Below are 19,009 nucleotides of genomic sequence, written 5' to 3'. Positions count from 1 at the left end.
GTTCCAACCCTGGGTGGGGATGATCCCTTGGAAAGGGGCATGGCAACTCACTCCAGTATTCCTGCCTGGAAAAATCCCATGGACAGAGGAGCCTGGCAGGCTACAGTCCATGGGGTCGCAAAGAGTAGGAAGCGACTTAGCGACTAAACAACATCAAACTTGGCGAAGGTCCCAGAACTTGTAAATCTCGAAATTGAGCATCCAGATACAAAACATCTGGCTTCAGTATCCGGGTTCGTTCGTTCTGCTCTGGTCAAATAAGTAAGTAGAGATACATTAAAGACTTGGAAATACAAATATTTTCCTAGATACTGTATTATTTTCATCCAAATCTCCAGCTTTTCTCATTGATGGAAGCGGGGTCGGTTGCATGGAGTAGACCGGGAGCTTTGGGCAGGACAGAGGCTGACTGACAAGAGACAGGGCGAGGGTGGAGTAAGGGCATGTCTTCTGGAGGTTGTCCTGGAGCAAGGAAAGGCTCCCCCGGGGGTCTCCCCTCCCGGCCGCGACCGCCAGCCTCCGGGAACCTCTGGGCCCGAGGCAGATCGCCACATCGCCGCGGCCCGCCCCCAGCGCCGTGTGACCCAATCAGCGGGGTGGCCTGGCGCCCCGCCCCCCCGACCGGAGCTATATACGCCTCGGCCTGACCGTTTCACCATCGCAGTTGTGGCTCGGGCCTCGGCAGTATAGCACCGTAGTAACTAAGGCCACGGCCCTCTCTGCATTCCGTCCCCACCTCCGTACGTACGCAGCGCCGCCTCTCTGCAGCGGCGATCCGAGCGCCGCCGCTGGCGTGGGCCCCCGCCTACTCCCCTCCTCGCCTCTCTGTGTGTCCGCGGCTGGCCGGCGCGATGCAGCTGGGCCCGAGGCCCGCCACGCTGGGGCTGCTGCTGCTGTGCGCCGCGGCAGCCCGCGCCGGGGAAGCCGAGGAGCTGCACTACAGGCAGGGCGAGCACCGCGCCGACTACGACCGCGAGGCGCTGCTGGGAGGCCAGGTGAGGCGGCCAGACCGGGGGCTGGGAGGGCCGGGCCTCGCAGCGCGGCTGCCGCGGGCTTTGTCCCCGCGGGACAAAAGGGGCTGCCGGGCGAGGCCTGGTCGGGGCAGCCTGACAATGGGGGCCGGGCGGGGCGCCGCTCACTCTCCGATGGACCCCGGGGTCTGTAAGCTCGTGAAAATAGTGCGGCCCAAGAGCCGGATCCCTTCTACTCTCTCTACAAGGGGCAGGATCACTGGGGGGATCATTGGGGGCAGGGCCCTTGGAGAGCAGATATGGGTCACCCCAAAAGCCCTCGGCAAGGGAGGTTTCTAATAGCTCTGTTTTTCTCCACCATTTTGCCCTCCTGATAGTAATGCTTGATCCCCCCTGTATATCGCTTACCTCCCAAAGGAAGAAGTCGATGAATATGTTAAACTCTCCCCCGAAGAGCAACACAAAAGACTGAAGTCAATCATAAAGAAAATTGACTTGGACTCAGATGGCTTTCTCACCGAAAGTAAGGACGTCCTACACAACTAACAATGGAGACATCCCTTTGTAGGAGACAAATACAAACATTTAAGCAGGGTGTCTGTTGAGTATAGATGGCTAGTGTTGCAATCAATTAGAGATGCTATGTGAGAGGGGGAAAAGGACATGGTGAGTAGGTTTTATACCTCGAAATCTTTAGACATAGGATACCAAGTAAAGCTCAGTGCTTTCTCCAGCATCATTGACCCTACACGGTGTGTGCAGGTCATACCTAGAGCAATTGCCCGACTCCTCACATGACTTTTTATCAATGTCAACAATGTGATTCATTTTGGAGAAACATACTAAAACCTTAAGGCATTAAGTTTATTGCTCTTTTGATAAACGCTTCATTAGAATCTTAAGAACTTGCTTCTTTTTATAAGCAAGTAGAAAAGGACCTGTTGTGTACGAATTGTGTTTATGACAGATTATTATAACTCGGTAGGAGCCATAGAATCATTATATCCACCTCTTTTTGTAGGGGTGAGGAAACTGAAACCCAGAGGCATAAGTACCTTGCTCAAATCAATGGCAAAGCCAGGATTAGAATCTATATCTCCTGCCCTTAATTCAGTCTTTAATATCCTTCACTTAAAAAAATCTGAGTGATCTTAGATAGGTTCTAGAGTCAGGAATGAAATGCACAGATTATTAAAAGAATATTCTAAATAAATAGCTGTGCACCTGCCTCTCCCCATTGCTTAATTCATTTGAAGAACCCTATCAACTTTTCCAAATTGATCCTCAACAAAAATTCAGGAGCTGTTTTGCTATAACTCTCATTTAAATGCTGCTCAACATCTGAGGAATGAAGTTGCTTGAAAGAATTACAAGCTGATTGGTAAATTCAAGATATGTTGTCAATGAAGTGCCCTCAGGTGTGGTCACCAATATTAAGGTTTTGCTCCTTCTACGTGAACAGCAAAGCCTCTAGACTAATTACCTGATAAGAATAGGTCCATCTTTGGATACATTAGAGAGTGCACAAAATGATTGGGAAAATTTGGTGGCATTTACCTGTAAGGGCCTATATATGTTCAAATATTTAATAGTAAGCTTTTAAAAAATTAAAATTAAGAGGAATTTAGTCCAAATCTTCATTTAATAGATGAGAAAACAAAACCTTGAGAGGGTAAACTTACCTCACAGCAGAACTGAAGGGTGAAGCCCTGGTTCTGGCCTCTGTTCCATTCTGTATTCTGTTATGCCTGGAGGATCATTCCGCTTGAGGACACTTCAGGAAGTTTTGCTTATTTGCACGTTAAGGGCCAGAACTGGACTCGGGTTCTTGAGAGACAGCAAAGTTCAATGGAAGGAGTTTGGGCTTTGAAGCCAAACATGGGGTTTGAATCTGGACTCTGCTACTTAGCAGTTATGCGTCCTCAATTTCTAATGTGAATTTCCTGAACTGTAAAGCAATGATTATAATTGCCTTGTTTTGAGGATTAGGTACAGCATCTGTAGAGGACTTGGTATAAAGTAGTTGTTCCATGGTTACCATAATTATTCTATCCCAATTTAAAGTTTCAGGAGAGACAAAGTATCTTTACTTTTCTCTATTCACCTGACCTCCCCCAAACTAACAGAGGAGTACCATTCTTTAAACTAAATGGTGTATTATCTTTAAACCAAATGGGTACTCTTGTTATCCTTACAAATATGCATGTTTTTCTCCCTTCATCCCTTTTTTCTATAATGCATATACTAAATATCTCTATAGATATTTAAAAGTATTTTAAGATAGATTTTTAAAAGTTGATTTGAAAGTGGACATTTGAGATTTAGAAACTTTTCTTCTATGTTTTCAGATACCCAGTTAAGACAGATAGCTATTGCAAGACAGGTATAAATCATATTTGCTACCCATAACTTTGTTAAAATTTCCTCCAGATGATTTATGACATAGCTAATGGTAATATACTGTAACAATGTTTCTCAAACTTCAGTCACTTGAGTGCATTTTTCAGAATTTAGATCATACTATTATTTCCTTAATATAGTCTTGATTCAACTCAATGTAAAATGTATTTTAAGCTTTATTTTACTTTTGTAAATGAACAATTTCTTCTAATACGTATTAAAATAAGTGGGTAGCTATTCAAATATTTGTGCTTCCTGAGAGATCTGTGATAATTAGCAAAGTAAAATTTGCTCAGTCATGTCCAACTCTTTGTGACCCTGTGAACTGTACAGTCCATGGAACTCTCCAGGCCAGAATACTGGAGTGGGTAGCCTTTTCCCTCTTCAGGGGATCTTCCCAACCCAGGGATCAAACCCAGGTCTCCTGCATTACAGGAGGATTCTTTACCAGCTGAGCCACAAGGGAAGCCCAAGAATACTGGAGTGGGTAGCCTATCCCTTCTCTAGTAGATCTTCCCAACCCAGGAGTCAAACCAGAGTCTCCCGCATTGCAGACAGATTCTTTACCAACTGAGCTATCAGGAAAGCCCGATTAGCAAAAGTTATCTGCAGTTTTTTGGATAATATGTTTTAAACGTCAAGTGCTTTCTCGGCCAATTGGTAGTTTATTTAATAAATACTTGTCGAGCCCAGTGCTTTCTAGTCATTTGGAGTATCTCAGTGAACAAAATATACCAAAACTCTCCGTACTCCAGGGCTTACATTCTGGGTAGATCACAGATAACATTCTTAGATTCCAAACAGCTCTCCTTGCCTGCTACTCCTATTTTTATCAACGCAGCTAAACCAGCTCTCACTCAAATGTTTATAAACACTAAAGTTTTTTTTTCTTTTAAAGAATGTTTAGAAATCCTCACTTCTCTTAAGTATCAGAATTACTGTCACATTCATTGTGTTCTGGGAAATTCTCATAGGTGAACTCAGTTCATGGATTCAAATGTCTTTTAAACATTATGCTATGCAAGAAGCGAAACAACAATTTATTGAGTATGATAAAAACAGTGATGGTAGTGTGTCATGGGATGAATACAACATTCAGATGTATGATCGGGTGATCGACTTTGATGAGAACACTGCTCTGGATGATGCAGAAGAGGAGTCTTTTAGGCAGGTAAGTATGTGTGCACAAGCTTTTTCTTTTGATCATATCAGTTCAGTTTCCTGCATGAGTGAGCACAAGAAGCCTGAGGTCATCGACTGGATTGCCTTGTTCTCTAGGCAATCACCTGCTCCACCTCAGCAGTCATTTTGATGTTTCCTTTCTAGCCAGATTTAGGATTCTTATTCTGGACTACCTCAGTTATCCCTGCATCCTTTTCTTAGCTGCATCATTTGTTCTCATTTCCTGGGCTGCTTTTTTACTGTATTTTGAATATGTTTCACAATATTTTATTTTATTGTGTTATTGAATGGTTGGTTTTGTATCATATTTATTAGGAAGATTATAGAGGCCTATTCCCATTTTCAAGTACCTAGTTTTATATAAAATAACTAAACATTTTTAAAATTGTGGTAAGATACACATAAAATTTACCATTTTACTATTTTTAAGTGTGCAGTTCCATATTTTTTTATTATATTCACACTGTTAGGCAACCAATCTCCAGAATTTATTTCATCTTGCAAAACTGAAACTCTAAACCCATTAAAGTGTTAGTCACTTGGTCGTGTCTGACTCTTTGCAACCCCATGGACTGTAGGCTGCCAGACTCCTCCATCCATGGAATTCTCCAAGCAAGAATACTGGAGTGGGTTGCCATTCTCTTCTCCGGGGAAATCTTTTCCACCCAGGGATCGAACCCAGGTCCCCTGCATTGCAGGCAGATTCTCTACTATCTGAGCCACCAGGGAAGCCTCAAATAACGCCCCATTTCCACTTCCCCCAGCCCCTGGCAATCAGCGCTTTACTTTGTGTCTCTGAATTCAACTACAGTAATTCCCCAAAATATGAACAAGTTCCATCCCAAAAGTGCATTCATAAGTCCAACAAAGTTAGCCTGTACCCAACAAACACAATCAGCTATACAATATTATAATAGGTTTATAATACTTTTTGCACAAATAATATACAAAAAAAACCAAAAAAATAAAACAGCTTTAATCTTGCAGTATAGTGCCTTGAAAAGTACAGTAGTACCAGCTACATCACTGCTGCTTTTATGCTTGCCTCTGGACATCTTGGCCTTGAAATAAGGAGACTGTACTACTGTATTTTATACAGTGCCTGCATGCATGCTGAGTTGCTTCAGTCATGTCTGACTTTGCAATACCAGGCTCCTCTGTCCATGGGATTCTCCAGGCAAGAATACTGGAGTGGGTTGCCATTTCCTTCTCTCAGGCATCTTCTCACCCAGGGATCGAACCCCTGTCTCTTACGTCTTCTACATTGGCAGACTGGTTCTTTACCACTAATACCACCTTCAAAGCCCGTACTCTGTACAGTACTGTACAGTAAGGTATACAAAAGATAAGCACTTGAAGAGGATGCATGCATGTGACAATGGATGCCAGACATGTGAACTAACTTAAGTAATTGGACGTGAAAACGCACATTCACGTCTTGAAAGTTTGCAACTTAAAGGTTCATATGAATGAGACTTACTGTATTCTAGGTACCTCATATAAATGGAATCATACAGTATATTTTTTGTGATTAGCTTATTTCACTTAGCAGTCTCAAGATTTGTCCAGGTCATAGTATGTGTCAAAATTTCCTTTTAAAGACAATAATATTCCATTATATGTATATATCACATTTTGTTATCCATCCATCAATCAATGGTGAGTTAAGTTGCTTCATCTTTTTGGCTATTGTGAGTAATGTTGCTATGAACATGGATGTACAAATATCTCTTTGAGATCCTGCCTTTAATTCTTTTGGGTGTACATCCAGAAGTGGAATTGCTAGTTCATGTATAGTAATTCTGTTTTTAAATTTCTGAGGAACTGCAACACTGTCTTCCATAGTGGCTGCACCATTTAAAAACTTATTTTTAAAGATTCAGTATCACTGTGAGTTGTGTTGTGTCTCATGGTTTAATTTGTTGAAATATACTTCTTAAGCAGAGTTGAGGAAGATGTATTTAGGACTTAATAGGAACTTTTAAAGACTTTACTTAGTAGTAGTAGGAACTCTGTAAGACAAATTACTATAAGTCTTAGAAATCGATATTGTGAATACTTTGTATTTCAGAGGTAATTTTATAGACTTTTTTTAAAAAGAGATTTTTGTATGTGGAAAAAACTTTTTGCAAAGGTTGTGTCCCAAAATATTAGTCAAGGGTGCTTTGAAAACTTTTGAGCTTCCTCTGTTGGTATCTACAATTGAGTTTTTACTGTGGCTATACTGTAGCATTGTATATGCTATTTATTTTAGAACCATATTGGCCACTTGAACTCTGTAGGTCATCACTAACTCAAAATTGGTTGTTTCTCTGCTAAGGATTGTCGACTAAAAAAAATGCACAACTTGAGAGTTGTGTGTTAAGTTTTATTTGAGGCAATAGGAGGACTGCAGCCCGGGAGACAACACCTCAGATAGCTCTGAGAAACTGCTTCAAAGTTGTAGAGGGGAAGAAAAGGACAGTATATATGTGATTTTGGTAAAGGGGGAGTACATACAGTAAAGCACATTTATTTTTTAGAAAGCTTCTGCTGGTCTTATGAAGCTTCTGCTAGTCATGAGAAACAGTTGTCAACCATGAAGGATTTTAGTGCTTTTCTAGAGATGAGGACATACAAGAATTGGGCTCATAAAATTATCTCCTGAGAATATCTAACTATCTGAAGGCCTGTCCTGCCAGTTTTCTCAGAACTCAGAGTGCCTGGTTTCTGCTGTCTGTCCTGAGCTCCTTCAGAGGGTGTTGGAGGCCAGCAGCTACAGCAGCACATGATTTAATTCTTGTAGAGGTAGATGGCAAGTACCCATGGCAAGTGCCAATTTGTGGTTGACATGATTATGCATATGCTATGCCTGTACCACCAGTAGGGAGGTTAAGGGCTCCAGCTTTGGGGTCAGTCAGCTTGGCTTTACATTCAGCATGGGCTTCCCCAGTGGCTCGTCAGCTAAAGAATCCACTTGCAATTCAGGAGCTGGAGGGGATGTGAGTTCAATCCCTGGGTTGGGAAGATCCCCTGGAGGAGAAAATGGAAACCCACTCCAGTATTCTTGCCAGGAAAATCCTATGGACTGGCGGGCTACAGTCCAAAGGGTCGCAAAGCATCAAAAAGGACTGAGCACACACACAATACCACATGACAGTGGTGAGCCTTTAGGTTAAATTAAGCCTCCTATGCCTCAGTTTGCTCATGTCTAAAAATGGGGATGATAATAGTATGGAGAAATAGTGACAAATAGTAGCAGTTGAACTGATAAATCCTATGTTAATTTGAAAGAAAATTGTTGAAGAAAACGTGTGATTCACATGTTTATCTTTAATACATATATACAATCAGCTTTTGGAAGTTGTTTAAGCATTTGTTAACTGTATCAGCTTTAGAATAGATAAAATTTAATATATAGGGGAAATATCCTCTTTTTCTCCTTATTTGGGTCTTCATCTTACAGCAGACTGAAAAGAGTGTAAATCAGTCTTTTCACTACTTAGTGCTAAAAAGAAAACAAATGATGATAATGAGATTTAGAATTTGTCTGTCTGCTAGTTATTCTCCTTTACTGTAGGAATTAACTCACCTTAAAAGCATCGTTCACATTCCAAGATTTTTTCTAAAACCGAACCATGGTATGACATTATGACTTCTTTACCAGGGAATAATACAAACGTTAAATACAGTATTTTAAAACCTTACCAGAAGTAGATTCTGTGTTTCTTTTTTTCACTCAAAAGATTTAATTATTATCCCATCAAAAAGTAGGAAAATTGTGTAGCTTTTTAAAATCTATATTCTTTGGAGGGTGGAGGGTGGAATGTAATAATACATGATGGTATTGAGAAGAAAATCTTCACTTTGAAGAAATACATGACTTGTTACATAAACTGTATATGAGCAATGTTTTTTTTTTAAAGATGTCTGATTTTAATGCCGTGTTTCCCACCCAGGTACTCAGGACATGTTGATTATAAGACGGTACTTTTAAAGAATGAATTAGATGGACCTTATAGCCTAAAGCAATCAATGGGTCCCTGAAATGAACACTTCTCAATGGGAGTCCTATTGGTCCTGTTGCTTATTCTTCAACAACATAAGAATATGTCTCTAAAAAAAAAAAAAAGAATATGTCTCTACAAGAAATTCTATTTATAATACATTGTTAGAACTTTATATATATATATTTACATACATAACCCACTAAAAGTAGATGTGGGATGTAAAAATAAACCCAGACACAACTGCATGATCCTGCAAAATAAAAAAAGAGTGAAGAATGCATCCATCTTGATCAAAGTTACAGCCTAAACATTGTACCATAAAATAATCATAAAAAGTAATTGGATATCCAAATAAAATGTTTCTGTATGGAAGCCTATTAAAAAACAAAAATCAATTTGATAGCTGAATTATATGTTACTTTTAATGTTTTCATATAGAGAATAGAGATAAGCTGGAATAATGACCCTCTCAGGCTGTGAGATGCCGGAAAAAAGTATTTCTTTATGACCTGATGAACAAGTATAGTCAGCACTTTTAAGCAGGATAATTAAAGTTTGAGGACCTACCTGGCAAAAGCTCAATTCCTCTAACTTCTAAAGCCAGCTGCTGAATGTGCCTGTATAAGCAGGATTTATTTGTGTAAGATATAATCATGCATGTGGCTAATCAGAATTTTAAGACCTAGACTTTTGTTCTGTTATCACAGGTTATATATTTCCTCATGTAAAATCTTTAGTCTACCAAAAGATGGCAGTTTTGTTCTTCACAGGTTTCTGTTACAATGTAAAAATAAATGACTATGGTAGTTGCTACCTTTTACTACCGGGTATAGTACTCTCCATGCACTAGAACACAAGGGTTTTATACAGAAAAAAAAGGGTTGAGGTTTTATGAAACTGACACTCCTTTGTAGTCGTCTGTTAGAAATTTCCCCCTTTGGAAAAAGTCTTTTGGTGTATTAGCTTCTTAATATGAGTCTCTAATAAATTGTGTTCTTTAAATGACCATGAATAAAACTTTTAAAAATCACATTATTTTTTAAAAACCTGAGAAATGTAAACGAGAAAAGTACTTTTTTTTTTTTTTAAGAAATCTCAGCTGTTGAAAGAGAACCTTTCTTTCCATAGGCAAATTTGGCCACATTTAGCTCCCTCTGCTGAAACATGGACCTTTTTGCTCCAGATTGAAGGGTTCTTTCATAAGGAAATCTAAGCACTTTAGTATTTTGAATAGTGATTTATTAAAAAAACTCAATTGACTCAGCTAAGTACCTCAAGTTCTTGTTTTTCTTCTTTTCCCCATGTTAAACCTGAACATGTAAGTTATTTAGTCTAGTTATTTAAAATTATGAAACATTAAGTTAAAAGCAGCTATTTGGAAACATTTTTTTTTCCCTCTGTCGTGATTGGGTGAATATAACTGGCTAGCGGAATCTGCGTGTTTAAAAGACAAATTCCTTGGGGAAAGAAGTGAGCTTCTCCACTGTAAATCAGTCATCGTAAAATAACTTAGTGTTTCAGTAAATGACTGCTACCTAACCTCTAGTATTCTAAAAAATTGAAAAGAACATTTCTTTTCAACAGTGAAACACATAAATTGAAAGCTTCTAAAATATTTGAAATTGTGCTTTTTAAAAAATGTGCAGTTTAATACACATCAGTTTATAAAAAGGAAAATTATTCCTAGAAATTTCTCAAAATAAAATATATGCAAGATTAGCAGTATGCCACTATTGGCTTCCAAGGCTCTTAATTACAGAATTACCTTTGAGAAAATTGATTAAAAGCAGCTTTTTCCGTAATAGTCACTACTGCTTGGTTTCCTACCAGAGTGTACTTGAGGGGAAAGGAAAGGAAGATGGATGACAAAGTAGAAAAGTTATGATTATTTAACTCAACCCCAAGACAGGGGCTTTTCAACTTCTGATGTGTTTATCTGGACATACAGAATTAGCACTATAAACAGCCTACAAATTGTAGACTCCCAAATATTATTTACCAAAAGTATTCTCATAAGAGGAGCATTTTTTGAAACCTGTTACAGTGTTTTTGAAAAGTCATTTTGAAGGCTAGAAACAGAAACAGGCATACCAAGGACTAATACATAGTCTAAATTCATTGCTTTGGGGGCGTTCAAAAAATTACTGCGATTGTTAAAGAAGAGAGTGTGTAGTATTGTAGAAAGAACCGGAAGGATCCAAGTTCAATATATTTTAGTTGTTTTCCTGACATCCCTTTCAATAAATCATTTTAATCTCAGTTTTTCTATCAATAATAGTAACATGTAACATTTATTGAATACCTAATATGTTTTCTAGTTGCTTGATAGGAATTCTCATCCCAGTTGCTTAATAGAGATTTTTTCTTATTTATTATGAATTGTTCAGTTTATTTAAACTAAAACAAAACAAAACAAGAAAAAAACAGTTCACTGATTCCTCTCTCTTCCCTACCAGCCACTTCTGGCAGCCACCAGTCTGCTCTATCTGTGAACTTGGTTTTAAAGGGATTTTTTTGTTTGTTTGTTGTTAGATTCTACATATGAGAGGTCATACAGTATTTGTCTTTCTCTGACTTATTTCATATAGCATAATGCCCTTGAGGTATATCCATGTTGTCTCAAATGGCAAGATTTTATTCTTTATGGCTGAGTAATATTGTACTATATATATATAGTGGAATATATTATATAATTTCTATATATAATTTCTTTATCCATTTATCCATCACTGGATATAGGTTGTTTCCATGTGTTGGCTACTGTAAGTAATGCTGCAGTGAACACAGAGGCTTGTATATCTTCTTGAGTTAGTATTTTTATTTTCTTTAGATAAATACCCAGAAGTGGAATTGCTGGACTGTCTTGTTGTATAGCATCCAGGTGTCAGGTGTACCTCACTGTGGTTTTGATTTGCATTTCCCTGATGATTTATGATGCCGAGCATCTTTTCATGTGCCTGTTGGCCATCTGTATATATTCAGAAAACATCTATTCAGACCTGCCCATTTTTTTAGTTGGACTGTTTATTTTTCTATTGAGTTGTACGAGTTCTCTATATATTTTGGATATTAGCCCCTTATCAGATAGATGATTTGCAAATATTTTCTCCTATTCAGTAGCTTTCATTTTGTTGATGATTTCTTTGGCTGCGCAGAAGCCTTTTAGTTTGAGGTAGTCTCACTTGTTTATTTTTGCTTCTGTTGTTTTTGGTGTCAAATTATCCCAATTGTATAGTTGAGGAGCCTAAAGAGGTTAAGCAGTTTGCCCTAAGTAACAAGTTAGGAAGTGGTGTTGCTGGAATTCAGATCTGAGTCTCCCTCTGTCACTGTACTGCTTCCAGTAAATGCTTGTTATTTGCCCAATTACCATCAAAGGGATGATGTGAGGATAAAATGTGATAATGGATGTAAATGTACTTTAGAGTTCACATAGCTTGTATTTTTCAAAGTATTTTTAATGACATTATGGGATGAATGAGAAAACCTTTAAACTGTTCAATATTTAATTTTCAAAGCTTCATTTAAAGGACAAGAAGCGATTTGAAAAAGCTAACCAGGACTCAGGCCCTGGTTTGAACCTTGAAGAGTTTATTGCTTTTGAGCATCCTGAAGAAGTTGATTATATGACGGTAAGGAAGAAAAAATTTCAAGATAACTATTGAATAGCCAAAACTTTAAAACTTACTTTTACACAGTAATGAAAATATATAGAAAACAGAATTTTAGGAGACGATCTAAACTTTTCCTTGCTTCAGAAAAGGAGTGGGAAGAAGGAGGTTTTCTGGTGGAGTGGGGGTGTGTACAGAGCAGGAGAAGGTAAGGAATGAGGTTTTCTTTAATCTCTGAAATATGTATGTGTGTCCGTCTTTCCCTGGCTCTTTCATAACTGGGTTATCTTCAGTGCCTTCCTTGTCCTTTTGTAGCTTTCAAACTTTTCTCAGGTGTTTCAATATCAGTAACACTAGAACTTCCTGTTTAGTTTACAAGGTTACTTGTGAAAACTTTTGGTCTGGGAACACTATCACATTTAGATCCTTTTCATAGAGTGTGGGGGTGGGATGAGGTAGGGGGATGCAACTGCTAATGACTAATAATGTTTTTGCAGCTTTAGGCATAATGAGTCCTCTCATCCTTTTAGTACTTAAACGAAGTACCAGCTCTTCAAAATTTTGTTGAAGTCTAGGTATAATTCAACACTGATTAAGTCCCTGCTATGACTTGGTAAACTTCTTGAGAGCAGAAACTATCATATTGGAGAGTAAACATTAACATAAGAAATGACTTTTAAAAAATAGACTAAACATTTACATTGAGATCTGTTGCCCAGCATCAGCCCCCAGCTGTGTGGCTTGGTTCCCTGGACATTTCAGGGAGGGAAGATGTAGCATTTTGCTTAATGGGTCATGGTTGGATGCTGTTGCCTTGATAGCAGGACTGCAGATACATTTTTCTCTCTAGCTCAGTGGCAAGACACCACCACAGTGCCATTTCTCTTGCCATTTTGAGACTTTGGATTTCTTACTTTCCACAAAGTACATGACCTAGTTTGAGAACATTGCTGAGCACAATTTGTTTAAGTGCCATAATTAAGTGGAGATAAGTTAATTGAGCCCTAGCATGGTAGGCAGAGGATGTTGGATCTTGATTATCTGAGGAATAAGGAACAGTTGAAGACTGAGGAGGGAAATGACCAGTGATAGTAATGAAATAATTTAGGCATTATGTGTATGGCCCTGGAATATAAGGTGGCAATGGAATGAATTGATGAATGAACAACATTTTGAAGAAAGCATAGACAGGAATGTTGACTGATGTAGCATGGGAGGGGAAGAGGGCGAGAATCAGAAATGGCTCTGAGGTTGGAAGCTTGAGTAACAAGGATACAAAAGCAGTACCATTGCAGAATGGGATATGTCAGGATGGGAAAGGATGGTCTTTGTGCTGAGTTGGAGTTGATGGCAGCACACAAATGGGTGATCCTAAGGTGGTGTCTCATTCAGAGCAGCTTCATTAATTTCTGTTTACCTTAATTGTCTTTGTGGATCCCTTTTTCTTTTTTTCTCCTTTAACGGTATATAGGATAGGAAAGGGCAGGATATAAGATCAACTAAGTGATTCTACTTTGAATTAAAAGTTGGAATTTAAAAATATTTTCATTCACATAATTTAAAAAATTATTTTAACCAAGACAGCATTCTTGAAATAAGTCTGTTGTTTCCCAAGAGGATTACTTGGATGGAGTAATAATCATTTTGATCAGTGATTCTTTTATTGGATCACAGACTCTTTTAAAAAAAAATATGAGGCAAGCTGTGTACCCGGCCCCAGAAAAGTCCTGAACATGTCCATGTTCATACATATAAGATACTGGGTTATAATTTCAAGAGATTCTCAGATCCTCTCTCCAAAACTAATCTTTGGGTCTCCAGGTTAACATCCCCTGGTTTCTGTATCGAAAATCTGTTATCTTTGATTTAAAAAAAATAACCAACAACTTTTACTTAAGGGTTGTTTCATACAGATGTAGATAAAGCCCCTCGATTTGACTACAATAAGAGACTTTTGAGAATAGATTTCACTGTAGTTGTGGTGCTAGAATTCAGGCTGAAAAAGTATTCAGGCAGCAGCAGGTAATGAGGAAATGAGAACAGTAGATGTTACCTCTGAGAGGAAAAGAAAGAACAGGATGGAAGTTAAAGAGTGCAGCCGAGTCATGGGAACTTGAATGTTTTTAAAGGCATAGAAGAAGGAGCTAGTGGAAAAGGTTGGAGAGGCTGGAGTTAAGAGTAAAAGAAAGCACTCAGGAAGTGGGGAAGTACAGGATCTAGGAAGACAATTGAGGGCTTCATCCTAGGGAAGAGGGGCAGAGCTTTAACTGCTGAGATCAAAGAGAAGGATGAGAGGAACAGGCATCAAAATAGAGGTGGTTAAAGGTGAGGATGCAGTGCTGGGAAACAAGGAAGGATTGCAGAAGACCTCTACCATGCTTAGAAAAACAGGAAGTCTTTGCCAAGAGCATGTTGGAGAGAGTTGGCATAAGGCTTAGAGAAAAGAGAGATGTCAAAAAACAGCCATAGAGTGTTAGGGAAGCGGAGGCAGAGATAGACTTCCAAGCTGCAGTGAGAGCCCACAGAAGTGGTAAAAAATAAATTTATAAGGATTAGGTTTCTATTTTTGTATCTTCCTCTGATTCTGGAATAAAGGAGAAAGTGATGTGGATCTGATGCATAGGGTGAGGACTGGCATAATAAGAAAAGGGTCCAAGGGGATACAGGAATGTAATAAGGGAAGCACTGAAGCATGTCATCTTGGGAAAGTATAACTAGAGAGGGTGTGATCTTTGGGTCAGAAGGGATTAGTTGGTAAGGAGCCTTAAGAAGAGTCAGGAACCAATTTGGGGGCAGTCTAGGGTGGATAAGAGTAGATGGGTGGAAGAGGAAGCAAGGAAGTTGAAGTTTTATAGGGGACTGCAGGCAACAGTTCTATGCAGAGACATCTGAGATGAGGGTTCTTTTGGCTTGTTAATGGATTGGCAGGAAAGTGAAATTAAAGAAGACAAAGGTAGTATAAGATATATCATTCTTCAGAAGGAGGTAATGTGCAGAAAATAGAAGTGTGAGTTTATTGCCAAGGTTTTCAGGAGGGTGAGGTGGAGTGCTCAATAATAGAAGCTTAAGGATGTTAAATTCTAAGCTATTAATATTTGAGGTTTTATTCCTGCTTCTAAATTCCAGTGTTTAGAAAGATTGTGTGGCAAGTATAGACAAAATAATTATTCCTAAAGAATAATTAGGTTAATTATTTCTATAGTAGGACTAATTAATTATAGTAGAAGTAATTCAATAATTAATTCTATAGTAGAATTGATTCAGATGGTGATGGGGTTGAAACTTTTGTGACAGATTTTTTTTTTTTTTTGGTGAACATACATGCAATAGGAATTTGTCATTCAAGAAGCTTTAGAAGAACATGACAAGAATGGTGATGGATTTGTTAGTTTGGAAGAATTTCTTGGTGACTACAGGCGGGACCCAAGTAAGTAGACTGGGGATGTGTGGAAGGAAGGGGGAAAAAAGGAAGAAATTGAAAGATAGTCTTGCTCATCGAGAGCTCTGTTTGACAAAGGAAAATGGAAGGAGAACTGGGCCTAATACCTCCTTGTTCTGCCAAGTTCAATAAAATACTAGGGAAACAAAGGGACTTAAAGCTTAGCTGAGAATGCTGTTTTGCTCACTTTTAGTTCCACATGTACAGCCAAGCATTCTTCTTCCTTTTCAAACAAATACTATGTAATTATCAATTCAGATGGGTGAGGAAGTAAAGGTTGATGTTTTTAAACATACTCCTGTACCTTTGCATGTAGATCTTAGAAGAAAAAAATATATAAAATCCTATAAATACTGGAGTAAGACTGTGGAAAGTGGCTTACTGAGTATTTGAAATTTAAGGAGTTTGTATATGCAGCTTTTTATATAAGCAGCTGTCTTTTAAGAATTTTTGCTTAGGAGCGTCACTTACTGTGAATGTCACTTTAAAATTACCTGTGGCATTACTTTATAAGAACACATAGGAAGATTTAGTCACATGATATTCATAAAACCATTACCCAGTTCAAACTTGGGCAAACAATATCAGAACAAGCAGCAGCAGTTAGCAAAATTACTAGTTTGTGGTAATATGCAACACATTTTTAATTTTTTTTTCTCCATAAGATTTTTACATAGACTTTCATGTTTGTTTGTTTGTTTTTCACTTTTTCAGTTGAGTTTTATCCCAGAACAGTTTTATAACAAAGCTGATTTTTTTTTCTTCTTTTTGGCCACACCACACAGCATGTGGGATCCTAGTTCCCCCACCAGGGCATTGAATCCACAGTGCCTGCAGTAGACGCACAGAGGCCCAACCCCTGGACTGCCAGGGAGGTCCCTGTGCAACAGTTTTACATAGGTCCCCTCCCTTTTGAACCTCCCTGTCATCTCCCTCCCTAGCCCACCCCTCTATGCAACAATTTTAAAACTCTGAGTATCACTTTTGAAAATTACTACAGAGTTTGCACTTATTTCAGCCCTTTTCAGTTAAGTGCTTTGTTTCTTTGGGCCTCCTTTATGTGGTAAGCTTTAAATTCATTTCCTCGATCTGGGGCTATATCAGACTTCTTTTGGATACATGTGATATTCTTATGTATGCATGTTAATATATTAATAGCCGCAAATGAAGATCCAGAGTGGATACTTGTTGAGAAAGACAGATTCATGAATGATTATGATAAAGATGCTGATGGCAGACTTGATCCGCAAGAGCTGTTGTCCTGGGTTGTACCCAATAACCAGGGTATTGCACAAGAAGAGGTAAGTATTACAGAATGATTCTCTCATCCCCAAATTGGTGCTATTGTTGGTAAAGGAAATTCAGAATCTTAAGCCAAAGAAGGAAGTAGTGGAGTTATTTAGGATCAATGCATTGCTATTTCTTGATTTAAATCTATGATCTGTCCCCGATGGGGAGGGAGGTGGGTGGGGGGTCCAGGAAGGGGAACACATGTAAACCCATGGCTGATTCATGTCAATGTATGGCAAAAACTATTACAATATTGTAAAGTAATTAGCCCCCAACTAAAATAAATAAATTTATAAAAAAAAAATCTATGATCTGTTTTAGACTGTCAAAGAGACAAGAAGTTAAGATGATATTATGTATGAATTCAATAGTACAATAGAATAACAAAAGTTTGTATTTACTTCTGGGGCTCAAAATGGGTTATACTAATTTTCCTTGACTTTGAGATAGCCTGAATTGGATTTGAGTTGGGAGGAGACAGAACCCAGCAGAAATTAAGAAAGGAGATAATGAGAAATGCTGTAGACAGACCCAGTCATGATAGTTAATTCTTTTAGATACTTAGACAATAATGAGTACACTTGGTATACCTGAATGATTTTGACAAATCAGATCCCATTAAAATGTGAACATCTTGCTGAAAAATACTTATTACGCTTGACACCTTTTTGTTTTATTTTAAAGGCTCTTCATCTAATTGATGAAATGGATTTGAATAGTGACCGAAGGCTCTCTGAAGAAGAGATTCTGGAGAACCAGGACTTGTTTCTTACAAGTGAAGCCACAGATTACGGCAGACAGCTTCATGATGAATATTTTTATCATGATGAGCTTTGATCCCCGGGTGTATCTGAGTAGAGCACTGGCTCCTTTTATAGTTTGTTACCAGCTTTACTTTTGTGATAAAATGTTGATGTTATATTTTACACTCTTAAGTCTTACCAGAGTCAAAATTATCTTAATGTACATTATAGTTTTGGCCTTTTAGGGGAAAAGAAAAACAAAAGCCTGATATTTATTTCCAAATGCATTGAAGAAATGAAACAATGTTGTGCCATATGACAAAAAAGTCTTTGCTAAATATTCCATCTGTTTAGTACTGTATTGTGAAATATTTGAGTTCTGTTTCCATACTTGAAAAAAAAATGGAGGATTTCAGAGATGGCTGAACAATATTATTTAAGTAGTATGTGACTAAGCTATCAGTTTTTGTTTTAAGTAGGTTTAACTTGGGAACTGACAGAAGGACATTGTTTTTAGGTTTAGCATTTTGTTTTAAAACCTTTAAAGGAACCTTAGAAGGACTTATACCTCACATATTAATGTTGAGAAGTTCTGCTTAATTTTAAAATGGTTTCTGTAAAGGGTTTTATTGTATGAAATAGAACTTTATATTTTTGCATATGTATAGATAGTAATTATATTTAATGTGTAACTATAGCATTACGGTGTGTGGAATTTGACTTTGTCCAGAACTCTTTTCTTTTCTTTTTTTTTGACTGATTAAAAATGAAATGTCCTATCTTTTTATATGTTTGCTTGATTTTCTTTGACCTTCAGGTAAACCTTGAATTCAGCAAAAGTTTTGTTGTATTATACATTACCTCACCTCATTCATTCCTGTATTTGAGAAGTAGATGTTCTCAAAACTTTGTAAATTATATTCTTGCTGCATATTCTTATTTTGTTTTTTTTTTTTGGATAAAAGAATCATATTGTAATTGAATGTACACCTGACACATTTCAGTTGCTAGTGTAGGAAATGTGGTCTTGCTCTTTCAGGCTGGAAACAATCATAAGGATCGCATGGGTTGAAATTACCAGTAGAGCCTCAGATCAGTCATACTGAAATTAAAATCACACTTGATAGGCATTTGTCCACACCTATGTGGTCAGTTTTAACCTTATTCAGGAAGTTAGCTTGTTACTTTTGTGGGGAGTAAGAAAAGTGAGGAGGTGAGAAATTAATTTTTTTCCTAGCTGTAACTCACAGATAGTTTCTGTTTCCTTAAATTACCTGTATTTGCGGGTGAAGAGGTCAGCTATGCATTCTGTTAATCTTTTTCCAATCTGAAGTTGTCTCTTTTGTAGTACGCACAGCATTGGAAGGCTCAGCTAGCCTTTATGAAT

General features: G+C 38.1%; 1 protein-coding gene across 2 annotated transcripts; it reads left to right on the top strand.

Moving 5' to 3' along the window:
* The first annotated feature begins 657 nt into the window (after window positions 1-657).
* Window positions 658-18,409, top strand: RCN2 (reticulocalbin 2). Of its 2 annotated transcripts, none has more exons than XM_081549554.1 (7): window positions 658-995; window positions 1,389-1,494; window positions 4,346-4,542; window positions 12,070-12,171; window positions 15,481-15,577; window positions 16,748-16,890; window positions 17,564-18,409. In XM_081549554.1, the coding sequence occupies exons 1-7, from the start codon at window positions 852-854 to the stop codon at window positions 17,714-17,716; spliced, it is 942 nt and encodes a 313-aa protein (XP_081405680.1). In that variant the 5' UTR covers window positions 658-851; the 3' UTR covers window positions 17,717-18,409. The 2 variants fall into 2 exon arrangements, with proteins under 2 accessions (XP_081405680.1, XP_081405679.1); XM_081549553.1 differs by having other exon boundaries at window positions 12,058-12,171.
* Window positions 18,410-19,009: the final 600 nt, after the last annotated feature.

Source organism: Giraffa tippelskirchi, chromosome 12 (assembly GCF_054371585.1).
Source record: "Giraffa tippelskirchi isolate mGirTip1 chromosome 12, T2T-mGirTip1v1.2.pri, whole genome shotgun sequence".
NCBI lineage: Eukaryota > Metazoa > Chordata > Mammalia > Artiodactyla > Giraffidae > Giraffa > Giraffa tippelskirchi.
This window is presented reverse-complemented; position numbering and strand designations above follow the sequence as displayed.